At 39.9% G+C, this 13,189-nt stretch overlaps 1 protein-coding gene across 3 annotated transcripts in view; it reads right to left on the bottom strand.

Moving 5' to 3' along the window:
* The window catches only part of NPHP3 (nephrocystin 3), a 45,804-nt gene that overhangs the window by 23,668 nt on the left and 8,947 nt on the right, over positions 1 to 13,189 (bottom strand). For all 3 annotated transcript variants that reach the window (XM_062214632.1, XM_062214640.1, XM_062214644.1), the window contains exons 6-9: positions 11,833 to 11,993; positions 7,450 to 7,603; positions 3,574 to 3,648; positions 68 to 241 (exon numbers count right to left, since the gene is read on the bottom strand). In XM_062214632.1, the coding sequence (XP_062070616.1) occupies positions 68 to 241; positions 3,574 to 3,648; positions 7,450 to 7,603; positions 11,833 to 11,993 (564 nt within the window). The remainder of the gene's footprint in view (positions 1 to 67; positions 242 to 3,573; positions 3,649 to 7,449; positions 7,604 to 11,832; positions 11,994 to 13,189) is intronic.

Here is a 13,189-nt window from a genome sequence, read left to right as displayed (position 1 = left end):
GATAGAATCAGGACACAGTCTTTGGGTAGTGACTCATCTTTACTGCAGCAATGCTCCAAACACTTACTTTCTCAAATCCCAACTCGTGGGCAGAATTAGAAGCTTGCTGGAACGCTTCCATTTGTTCTTGCTCATCATGTATGTCCCACAGAACATCCCCAAAGTCGTCTTTTTCTGGAACGGACTCTTCATTGCCCAAATCCTTACACTCCAGGTCTGTGTTCTCAAGGCCTAAGATGTCCTGAATGCAAGAGCAAACACGTGAATGAGCAGAAAGACCTTGTAGCTGGGCTTAGCACATAGGCTCTGTGTGCGCCTACTATTACATCTACAAGAATGAGTCAATAAGCACAAAAACAAACACTAATTTACATGGAAAATATTAATGAAAACAAAGATATCTGTTTATTAAAAATAGTTAGAGGGGTATTTGACTCCCACAGGATTTGTTCCCTGAGAAATGTTACACAGTATCTTTCGTTAAATCTGGCTGACAATAGTTTTAAAGGTTTGTTAAGGCCTTAGAAACACACTACAGTGTAGGAATTTACTAAAATGGGGATTCTTAATATCAAGCATCTTTGCATTCACATCTAGGCTTCACATTTGATCACTGAAAATATGTTGTTCTTCAAGCGTCAATGATGGTTCATATGTCCACTTTCACTTGCTGCCTTTCTTTCTACTAAATTATTTATCTTAGTCTTAAAATTCACAAGATTGTTAAGATAAAAATTGATAACAACCATCTCTATACTAGACAGAACTCGTAGCACTATATTTTGGGCTCACTTTTTTTCTCCAAGAATAAGCCTCCATGTATGTTATGTTTTTCATCAGGAAAAGTAATCACCTCCTTCACTCCTCATCCACAGAGGGTCTCCGGTTCCTGGGGGGAAATGTCAGGTGGTATAGGCAACATAGGCCAACCCCAATACATCTTCCTACTGTGCTCATGTTACTTAAAGGTGGAGGCGCCATTTTTCTTTTTATCATTATCATATTTTTGCTGATACATACTTTTCAATGAGTTTTTATATTAAGACCAAATATATCATACTCCCAAGCAGAATATATACCCCACATACATTCTAAAGATAATACATGAGGCCTCAGAGAGACTTCCAGCTCTACACCCTTCCCGGCCCATGTCTTCATCCTGCTGGATGCGTTTCACCCTCTGTGCTATTAGGAATGACGTGGGTGGAAAATGGAAGCACTTTTCTAACATCTGAGAATCCAAAGCACACACAGAATTTGAGGAGCCTTTCGATCGAGGAAAGTAAACATTCTCCCCAAACGCTTACTTTTTAATGAGCAGCTGTGTAACACATCTTACACCTGGAAGACACTGAAGCACCACAGTGTCCTTGAGACAGATAGGCGAGAAAGACACGCTGTGGCACAGGACGGGCTCCCACCACAACAGCCCGGCTTTCCAAGAAACAAGCCAGAGATTTTCTCCAGAAAACCCTCAACTTTATAGAAAACAATCTTAAATTGCTTTTGGGAGAATGGACATTTTGATGATATTGATTCTTCCAATCCATGAGTTTGGAAGATTTTTCCATTTTTTTGTATCCTCTCTATTTCTTTCTTTAAGATCTTGTAATTCTCATCATAGAGATTTTTGATGTGCTTGGTTAAGTTTATTCCAAGGTTTTTGATCGATTTTGTGGCTATTGTGAATGGGATTGATCTTAGCAGTTCTTTCTCAGCCATGGCATTGCCTGCGTATACAAAGACTGTTGATTTTTGTGCACTGATTTTATATCCTGCTACTTTGGAGGCACAGGAGACCTCGAATAGCTAAAGCAATCTTGTACAACAAAACAAAGCTGGAGGCATCACAAGACCAGACTTCAGGACATACTACAGGGCAATAGAGTTCTTTGGATCCCCTAAGTAAAGAATCATATCATCTGCAGAGATTCCTCAGAAACCTGAATATAACCCTACCATACAACCCAGCCATCCCACTCCTTGGAATTTACCCAAAGGAAATTAAATTGGCAAACACAAAAGCTGTCTGCACCTTAATGTTTACTGCAGCTCAATTCACAATAGCTAAGACCTGGAATCAACCTAAATGCCCATCAACAGTAGACTGGATAAAGAAATTATGGGATATGTACTCTATAGAATACTATGCAGCAGTAAAAAACAATGAAATCTGGTCATCTGCAACAAAATGGAGGAATCTGGAGCACATCGGGCTGAGTGAAATAAGCCAGTCCCAGAGGGACAAATAGCATATGTTCTCCCTGATCGGTGACAACTAACCAAGCACCAAAAAGGAAACCTGTTAAAGTGAAATGGACACTATGAGAAACAATGACTGGATCAGCCCTTGTCCTGATTGTCGAGGAACAACTTAATACTTTATCCCTTTTAGTAGTTTTTTTTGGTTGTTGTTCTACTTAATACTATTGGTTGAACTCTGAAATTAACACACAATTATTCTTAGGTGTTTAAATTTAACTGAAAAGTGTTCCCTGTTAAATATAAGAGTGGGAATAAGAGAGGGCGGAGATGTACAGTTTGGCACATGCTCAATCAGACTTGCCCTGAACAGCAGAGTTAGAAATGTGCCAGGGGATTCCAATTCAATCCCATCAAGGTGGCATGTACCAATGCAATCTCACTAGGCAAAGTGATCAGTTTCAGTTCGTAATTGATCATAATGATAGGATTTAAGAGTCAAAGGGATCACATAAACAAGACTAGTGTCTGCTAATACTATCTGATAGAATTAAAAAGGAGAGAACAATCCAACATGGGAAGCGCGATACACAACAGACTCATAGAATGGCAGACATCCTAAACAGCACTCTGGCCTCAGAATCAGCCCTTAAGGCATTCGGATCCGGCTAAAAAGCCCATGAGAGTATTTCAGGCATGGAAAGCCAAGACACTGTGGCAAAAAAAAGAAGAAAAAAAAAAAAAACCCTAAATGAAAGATCTCTGTGAGTGACATCCCAGCGGAAAGAATGGGCCATCAAAGAAGGAGGTACCTTTCTCTGAAGGGAGGAGAGAACTTCCACTTTGACGATGACCTTGCCTGAATAAGATCGGAGTTGGCGAACTCAAAAGGCCTCCATAGTCTTGGCATCTCATGACTAGAGCCTAGGGTGATTACTGGTGCCATAAACAAGAGTGTCAAATTGTTAAGTCAACAACAGGAGTCACTGTGCACTTACTCCCCATGTAGGATCTCTGTCCTTAATGTGTTGTACTATGTGAATCAATGGTATAACTAATAATCAAAGAGCACTTTACACTTTGTGTTTCTGTGTGGGTGCAAACTGTTGAAATCTTTACTTAATGTATACTAAATTGATCTTCTGTATATAAAGATAATTGAAAATGAATCTTGATGTGAATGGAAGGGGAGAGGGAGCAGGAGATGGGAGGGTTGCAGGTGGGAGGGAAGTTATGGGGGTGGGGGAGCCACTGTAATCCAAAAGCTATACTTTGGAAATTTATATTTATTAAATAAAAGTTAAAAAAAAAAGAAAAGAAACAATCTTAAAAATACTTTAAATGAGATCTTAACCAGGAATTCACATGTACCTGTTTAATAATCTTTTCCACACAAATGTAAGTTTTATATACTCCATCTGCAGGATCCCCCACGTGATCAATTATCTAGGAGTTAACAAAAAAGAAGTTTAGCAATGACAAGAACAGCAGCAGAGGGAGGAGATACTAGTGAACACTTAGAGTATGTGTTAGGACTTACTGGTCTAAGTGCTTTAATTAGTTCATAGATCCACACAACCACCTCACGAGGGACAAACTGTTATCACCCCCATTTCACAGAAGAAAGCAAGACACATAATCTGTCCAAGGTCACATGAAGATTTAGATGCAACAAAACCAAAAGTTTATGGTTTTTACTGTTTGTATCCAAATTTTGTTTCATATATTTCCATACCACTCAACAGACATACCTTAAAAAGGATGGAAATCGATTTTTAAAATTAATTTATGTATTTATTTGAGAGGTAGATAGAAACAGAACTTCATCTGCTGGTTAATTCCCAAATGCCTGCAACAGTTGGGGCTGGGCCAGGTCAAACTTGGGAATCAGGAACCCAATCCAGGTCTCCCAAGTGAGTGGCAGGAACCTCACTATTTGAGCCATCACCTGCTGCCTCCTAGGGTGCACTTTAGAACAAAGCTAGAATTGGGAGCAGAGCCAGGACTCAAACCTAGGCACTCCAATATGGAGGCATCCTAAGTGGCATCTTACCTGCTAAGCCAAAGGCCTGCTCCCATTTCCCAAAATAATTCTTACGTTAGTAAACCATAATTCTACAAAACAAAGAAAGCAAAATGTCATTTGTCTATATAAAACAATAGTCCTGAGTTTGCTAAAAGAACGCCCTTGAGGCATGCATTGTGGTGCAGCAAAGTACGCCACCGCTTGGGACGCCCATGTTGTACATCAGAGTGCCTGGAACTGAGTCCTGCCCCTGCTTCCAATTCAGCTTCCCGCTAATGCACCTGGGAGGCAGCAGACGATGGTCCACGTAGTTGGGTCCCTGCCACCCATGTGGGAGACCTGAATGGAGTTCAGCCTGGTCTAGCCCTAGGTGTTGCTGGCACTTGGGAAGCACACCAGCAGATGAAGAGAACTCTCTCTCTCTCTCTTTTAGCACTCTGCCTTTCAAATAAAAAACTTAAGAATCATCTATCTGTAAAGAATATGTGTACTATTAAGTAGTTGATATTTGATAAAATTAGAAAAAGCAAATGATTTCAAAAAGCATGTCAAATAACCAGAATGAAAATTTATCTCATACTTAAAATCATAGTAGGCAGCTTACTTTACTCCTATTTTTATAAAATAAATTCATTTTTCTGGTACATTATTTTTTTAAAAGATTCACTTATTTATTTGAAAGGCAGAGTTAGAGAGGAAGAGAGAAAGTCTTCCTCCTTCAGGTTACTCCCCAAATAGCTTCAATGGCTGGGGCTGGGCCAGGCCAAAGCTAGGAGCCTGGGGCTTCTTCTGGGTCTCCCACACTGGCAGCAGGGGCCCAAGCACTTGGGCCATCCTCAGATACTTTTCCAGGCACATTAAAAGGGAGCTAGATAAGAAGCAGAGTAGCTCTTGAATCGGTGCCCATAAGGGATGCCAGTGTAGCAGGTGGAAGCTTAACTTGCTATGCCACAATGCTGGCCCCTAGAGTGATAATTTTTTAAAGTACTATTTATAGAATAAAGAAAACAAAGATGAATTTATCTTCTCTTGTGGAATCTAGTGTACCAGGATGATATTAATAAAAAAAAAAAGAAATGGCATTGAAAATCATAAAAATGAATTTTATTTCATACTCTTTAATACGTCATGCTGATTTCAACCTACCTTTTCAATACTAAAAGATATAAAGGAAAATGTTTGTATTCATATATTTGATTTTTGTTCCTGGTTAGGCACAGAGAAATAACTTTGTCAAGAATCTAGACAGGGTTGGGGCCGGCACTGTGGCACAGAGGGTTAAAGCCCTGGCCTGAAGTGTCAGCATCCTATATGGGTGCCAGTTCTAATCCCGGCTGCTCCACTTCTGATCCAGCTCTCTGCTATGGCCTGGGAAGCAGTAGAAGATGGCCCAAGTCCTTCGGCCCCTGTACCTGCGTGGGAGACATGGAAGAAGCTCCTTGCTCCTGGCTTCGGAATGGTGCAGCTCCGGCTGCTGAGGCCATCTGGGGAGTAAACCAGCGGATGGAAGACTTCTCTCTCTGTCTCTACCTCTCTACCTCTCTCTGTAACTCTTTCAAATAAATAAAATAAATCTTAAAAAAAAAAAAAAAAGAATCTAGAAAGGGGACGGCACTGTGGTATAGCAGATTATGCCACAGCCTACAATGCTAGCATCCCATATGAGTACCAGTTCAAGTTGTGGGGGTTTCACTTCTGATCTAGCTCCCTCCTAATGTGCCTGGTATAAGCAGTGAAAGGTGGCCCAAGCATTTGGGCCTCTGCACCATATTGAAGACCTGGAAAAAACTCCTGCCTTCAGCCTGGCCCAGTTCTGGCTATTGTAGCCATTTGGGAAATGAACCATAGATCAAAGACCTCTCTGTCTCTCTCTCTCTCTAACTCTGTCTTTCTTTATTATTATTATTTTTTTTTAAGATTTATTTATTTCCTTGAAAGTCAGAGTTACATAGAGAGGAGCAGCAGAGAGCGCAAGAGAGAGGTCCTCCATCCAATGGTTCACTTTCCAATTGGCCACAACGGCTGGAGCTGTGCCGATCTGAAGCCAGAAGCCAGGAGCTTCTTCTGGGTCTCCCACATGGGTGCAGGGGCCCAAGGACTTGGGCCATTTTCTACTGCTTTCCCAGGCCATAACAGAGAGCTGGATTGGAAGTGGAGCAGCCAGGTCTTGAACCGGTTTCCATATGGGATGCCAGCGTTTCAGGCCAGGGCATCAACCCTCTGCGCCACAGCGCTGGCCCCATCTGTCTTTCAATTAAATAAATAAATCTTAAAAAAAAAAAAAAAGACCCTAGACAGGGGCAGGCATTGTGGCATAGTGGGTTAAGCTGCTGCCTGTGATGTTGGCATCCCACATGGGAGAGGCAAATGAAGCTCCTGACTTCGTCCTGGTCCAGGCCTAGCAGCAGTGGCTTTTCAGGGAGTGAAACCAGCAGATAGAAGATCTCTCCTATCTCTCTTTCTCTGTAATTCTTTCAAATAAATAAAACTTAAAAAAAAAAAAAACACCCTAGACAAAGGCCTGTTTTCAACTGTGTCCTTAATATTAACTACAAAAGTTTTCCAAGTTATTTGAGTATATAGTAACAGAAAGTGTGTGATCTCTATTTGCATCTAGGGATGACCAAATTTCTCTCATACCATCATCAGCTTTTGGCTTTTTCCAATTCTCTTAGGAAAGTCACTATAAGAAAATCTTACACTAGCTCTTGGTCAGGTGATAAAGGCTTAGAAGAAAAGCCCTAAGAATCTAATTTGTTCATTCACAGATCACATTCCTTCTGGCCACATATTGCTGTCTCACAGTCCATAACCAACCTGTTAGGAAATCCTGGTGGCTCTATTTCAATTTATCCTGGACTCCATCATTTCCTGACACCTCCCCTAGCACCAGCCTCACCCAAGTCACCATCATCTCTGGCAGCAGTTCTCAGACTCTGCATAGTACCTTCCAAGCTATTGCCCATTCTCACACAGTGGCCCGAGAACCTTTCTACTGGGGGATCACATCAGGTCCTATCACTCCTCTGCTTCAAGACCTCCAGTGCCTCCCCATCTCAGGATGGACCTGGGGTGCCTCTCCTATACCCCACTCCCTCTGCTGCAGCTGTGCTGGCTTCCCTCCCCTCCCAAACACACAGGCTCCAGCCCACTCCTCACGGCCTTTGTTCTAGCTCTTCCCTCTGCCAGGCATGCTCTAAAAAACATCCTATGAGCTTTACCTTGGCTTTGCTGGTCTTTAGGTTGGAAACTTGATCAAGCAATTGTTGCACAGAGTCAGAACTGACTTCCCCCTCTTCCAAATGATGATAAATTAATCGTGGTTTTCCTTCAGGGTTTTTCAGAAAAGCTTCTTCACAGTCTTCCAATAAAAGGCTAGATTGGAAATCGGCACTTCTTGTGTTACTCTGCAGCAACCAACCAACCCAAGCGCCAACGATGGGTCTCATTACAGTGTGACAAGTGGTCAGAAAAGGCTCCCGCGCAGAACTAGTGAAACTTTCCAAAACTTGGTATTCTTATACCTGTTTTAGCTTGATCTTAAAGTACAGAGTGTTCATCAGCTGACAGAGTCAGTATATGAAATTATGCATTACACTGTAAAGCGCATGTACCTTATAAACATAGCTCAAAATAACGGATCAGACTCACGAGACTGCACATAAATAAAAAACAAAATTTTATTTACAGATCTAAAATTCAAACACAGGTATTATCAGTCCCAAGGTTTCAAGGTTTATTTTGTCTCCCATCTTTCAGCTTTTTCTCATCTAATCAATGACCCAAAGCCTTATACCCAATACTTCTTTTAAGAAGTATCTGGGTGTTAGATGGCAAGCAAAAACCTTGACTGAGGCTAAAGGTTAAAAAAAAATTAAATTTACTACAGGAAATCATTATCTCTTTACAAAAGTTCTAGAACAATTTTAGACTAATCCACTGGGGTTTTCTACATCACAAAGAACATTGCAACCAATCCTTTTCTAGGAAGTATTAAATGAAAATTGTCAGAGAGGCAAATTGGGGAATGATTGTGTATGTGCTGGGTATAGTGGGGAGTTTATAGGATACAGAATTCACAAATCAAAGTACTAGCTCCAAATAAAAATCAGAAGAAGTAATGTTTTTAATTTTTTACATATTTCTGCACTAATTCATCTGCACTAATTCAATCTCTCCAAACCCCAGTTTTCCATTTTTAAATTATTCTGAGCATGTTGTACAGACTTTTAGAATTCCAATGGTTCATTTGTTATTGCTTGGGGAGAAGTATGTGGCCTACCTGAACACAAAGAGTGGGCCTTCTGTCCAGCCACATGCTCAGATTTCAGAATTATTCCTAACAAAACTGACTCCCAGGACTCAAATGAAATATGCTCTCTAGGACTTGATTCAAATAATGTTGTGGAAGAGAAGTAGACAGGAGAGATGAAACAAACTGCTTAAGTCACTAGTAAGGAGAGCCAGCTCACTTGCTAATCTGCACTCCAGGATGCAGTCAGCTGTGACCAGAGGAGACAGAGCACAGGGGCGGAGCGGCCACTACACCCGGAGGCTGATGAGCAATGAAGAACGTTCACTCAGAACAAGCAAGAGCTTCCGCGTAAGCAAATTCTTTAAGGAATTCTGTAAGAGAGTTAGTTAAAAAGAACTGAAGGAAGCCAGGAAAAGGTCCTACGATATCCTAAAAGAGACAATTACCCTTTGGGCACTGAACTCCTTTCCCTTGAGAAAGACTGGTGTCACCCTGAAGAAAAGCATCCATCAGCCCTCTGTGCAACCAGGACCTGCACCTGCTCTCCAAAGGCAGGGCAGCCTTCCTTGTACTCAGGGACAAGCATGCTCAGTGAGCCTGCCTTGCCCAACAAGGGCACTGACAATGAAGGAGGCCCAGTCATGAGCAAAGAACACCCATTTTGAAACCTTTACTTGGACAACCTCTGCTGGACTCTGTATTTCAGCCCTCATCCTTTATTGTAAGAGGTTTCTCCTACGACTCTGCCGTGAGGGGAAACGGGCTAAATTAAATCCACTGAAGACAACTACTTGGATAAGCAGTGTCAGAGGCCTGAGGGCCTTCCCTGCGCAGTGAATGACAACTGAGAAGCACAGTGCCCATGTTCCTCACTAAGCACCACCTCTTCCTGCCTACTCTCCCCTCCTGCAGCTAAGTCATTTCACATTCTAAAGACAGTGGGGAATTTTGGCTTTTGTTTGTTTTATTTATTTATTTATTTTTTTTTTTTTGTATGTTGGTCTACTTGGCAGGAGAAGCCTCAAGTACATAGATAGTAGCTATAGACTTAGATTTAGTGGAATCCTTATTATTATTTTTTTTTATTTGACAGGCAGAGAGATAGAGGGATGCTCCATCCATCCATTGGTTCAGTCCCCAAATGCCTACAACAGTCAGGGCTGGGCCGGGCAGAAACCAGGCGCCCAGAACTGAGTTTGGGTCTTCCAGATGGGTGGTGGAGACTCAAGCACTTGAATCATCACCTGCTGCCTCCCAGGGTGCACATTAGCAGGAAGTCAAATCAGAAGCAGAGCCATGTCTCAAACCCAGACACTTCGATATGGGGTGCAGACACCACAAGCTGTGTCTTAATGGTTACATCAAACAGCCAGACCAAGACCATGAATTTTTAACTACAGAATTTCTTCTGGGATGACTGCATGGTATGAGAAACCTGTGAATAGTACAATCTGCACACAAGGATTGATTACTGATCAGAAAAGTATTTTCTAGGGCCGGCATTGTAGCACAGTGGGTAAAGCTGCTGCCTGTGATGCCAACATCCCATATGGGTGCCAGTTTGTGTCCCGGCTACTCCACTTCCAATCCAGCTCTCTGCTAATGTGCCTGGGAAAGCAGCAGAAGATGGCCCAAGTGCTTGGGCCTGTCACCTACCGGAGACCCTGATGAAGCTCCTAGCTTCAACCTGGCTCAGCCTGGTTGCTGTGGCCACCTTGGGGAATGATCCAGTGAATAGAAGTTCTCTGTCTCTCCTTCTCACTGTAACTCTGCCTTTCAAATAAAATAAATAAATCTTTTTTAAAAAGTATTTCCAGATGGAACCCCCACATTGTCCCAGGGAGATCTGGGGATCATTTAGAAGGATGGGAAACCAGCAGGGTGTAATCCAAGAGAGGAGAAACCTGAGATAGACAAAGGTTCCCTTTTTGTGGTGTGAAGTCCATTCCCAGAGCCATGCTTGACAACCATGAAAGGAACAAATAATGAAATAAAATAAGCAAATGGAGTAAGAGAAAAAACAAGGCAAAATAAAGGCAAGGCAAAAGCTAAGGTTAAATTTAAGACATTAAAATTTTTATTTTAAAATAGTTACAATTTTTTAAAATATGAAAGTTCTGTTAAAGGAGATATACTGAAATCAGTTAAGCAAAAGTAATAAAATATGAAAGGGACATGAAGGGAGAGAAAACATTAAGAGTTTAAATTTAGAAACAGATGTTAAGAGTGAGAAAACATCTGGACAGTATTTAAACAAATTTAAGGAAGTGAAAAAATATGGCTTTAAGAATTAAAGCTATAAATTAAAGAAAAATAATGTAAAAACAAATGACATATTATAAGGTAACATCAAATACTATCCAAATGTTCAGGAATAAAACAAGATATAACCTAATAAACATAGAAACAGGGTGAGAAAGGAGAAGAGGGTGGATAATAATGAAACCCAGCAATCCAGCTGAAGGACTCCTTCAGCATTCTGGATGAGGCCCATTGACCAGGAAGTTCCCTGCCCTCCAGGCCACTGGGGCACAGTCTCAAGGATCAATGATAGGCTACACTGCAGGAAAACTCTGGTCAAATTTGAGCCCCAACACACTTCTGTATAAATTAATGTCAGCTGATCCACAATTTAAAAAAATGCTTTGAAAGATTAATTTCAATCAGATGACAAATCTAAGAGGAAAACTAACCTCTGATAGAAACTATTTTGTCTTTTATCTAGATATCTAACTGGTTAAAAAATATTTGTAGACAAAATTCATTAGCACAAATGTATTCACATTATATGAAAACAGTTCACTTTACTGGGCTTTTTGAACTAGTAAGCTACTCAGAGCATTTAAATTATGATTCAACAACTATAGAAGTATTCAAGAATGCATGTACCATTTAATGTTCACTTCTCTTAATTTGTGTCCAAAGAAAGAAAACAGTGAAGGTTAATGTTCATTATTAAAACCACAGATCAGCAACTTTTTCTATAAAAGGCCATGTAGTAAGTATTTCAGGCTTTGCTGGACATACGGGGTCTGTTATAACTATTCCACTTGGCTATTATAGAAGGAAGGCAGCCATAGAAAACACATGAATGAATGCATGTGTCTATATTCCAACAGACACTTGGCTAGATTTTGCCCTTGGGCTACAGTTTGCCAATCCATGTTTAAAATAGTCTTTACACTGATAATGTTAATTGTATGACCTATGAAACAAATCTTACAGCAAAAAACAGAATTCAGATTGTTTTTGGTTATATTACAATTAAAACATCTTTGCAGTTCACTTTGCAATCTATTTTATTTAAAGCCTAATGCCTTTAACAAGCTATAGATTTTTTTCAGCTTACCTTGGTAACGTTAAGTGAATGAATAAAATAACTAATGAACTCTTCTCAATTTCCCATTTTCTTACAGTGAGGAATTGATTTTCAACATCTACTGGGAAATAAACAGCATGGAAAAAATATCCCATTGTCTCACACATTCTTTTAAGTTTAGGTGAATAGACCTAAAAGCAAATTAAAATATATAAAAGCATAACATATTTAAGTAAAGATCTCATGAGCTAAGAACAAAGCATGCTCAGAACAGGTTATGCTGGATACTTTCCAATAAAAATTAAAAGATAATGATGCAATCACTTTTTAATGAACATCTTAAAAAAGACAAATTCCTCTCCAAAGCAAAAATAATAGCTAAACTTTGGCTATTTTCTAGCCCAGAAAATTATTTACTTCATAGTAAACCTAAAATAGGATATCCTGTAGATCTGCATATAAAAAGCATCATGACATATTAGAACACTGAAGCAAATGCAAGGGACAATCATGTTGGTTTATAATAATACTAAGTAGTGATTTCTACACTTAGGCAAGAAATCGGTGATGTTCTCAAAATGATCTCATCTCAGAAATAACTTACATTCAATTACTGAACTGAATTGGAAGCTTTGGGATTTAAAATCTTAGATTTAAAGATTCAAAATCTTTTTTACCAAACTAAGTAATATCACAAAGGATTGCTAAATGAATGTATTACAAATCAGCAGTCTGGAGAATATTAATATAGCAGATATTGCACGTCACATGTAGATTTATTTAAAATTCACTGGGAAAACAGGCCAACTTTTTCTTTAAAGGGTCACATGGCAAGAAAGTTTACAAAAATAACAATGCTTAACCACTTGGCCCCCTTAGCAAGGGTCTTTGTAGTCTGATGGTTCCTGCAACAATTTGATCTGCCCTTAAAGTGTCAAAGCAGTGCAGCTATAGATAATATGTAAGTGAATACCCTGACAGTGTCCTAATACAACCTTACCAACACATTAAAATCTGGATTTCATGTAACTTTCACATGTCACAAAGTAGTATTCTTGACATTTTTCCCCAGCCATTTAAAATGTGAAAATTAATCTTAGCTCTGAACCATACAAAGACAGCACACCAGAGTTGGCCAGCAGGCTAGAATTCACTTCCCTGCCTTACTACAACTCCAGCGACCACCAAAAATCAAAGCCCATGACAAAGATTTTGATTTTACCTGCAACAGTACTGGAAGGTAGTAACAATATTATCTAAAGTATGACCAATGAGGGTTTTAAACATTGTGAAGAGTATTCAAAAAAATACTAAAAAAAAAACCTCTAACACATTAATTTGATGATCAAAACTACAATGAGTTAGAAACTTTTAAGATTTATTTTAC

Source organism: Lepus europaeus, chromosome 2, assembly GCF_033115175.1.
Source record: "Lepus europaeus isolate LE1 chromosome 2, mLepTim1.pri, whole genome shotgun sequence".
Taxonomy (NCBI): Eukaryota; Metazoa; Chordata; class Mammalia; order Lagomorpha; family Leporidae; genus Lepus; species Lepus europaeus.
This window is presented reverse-complemented; position numbering and strand designations above follow the sequence as displayed.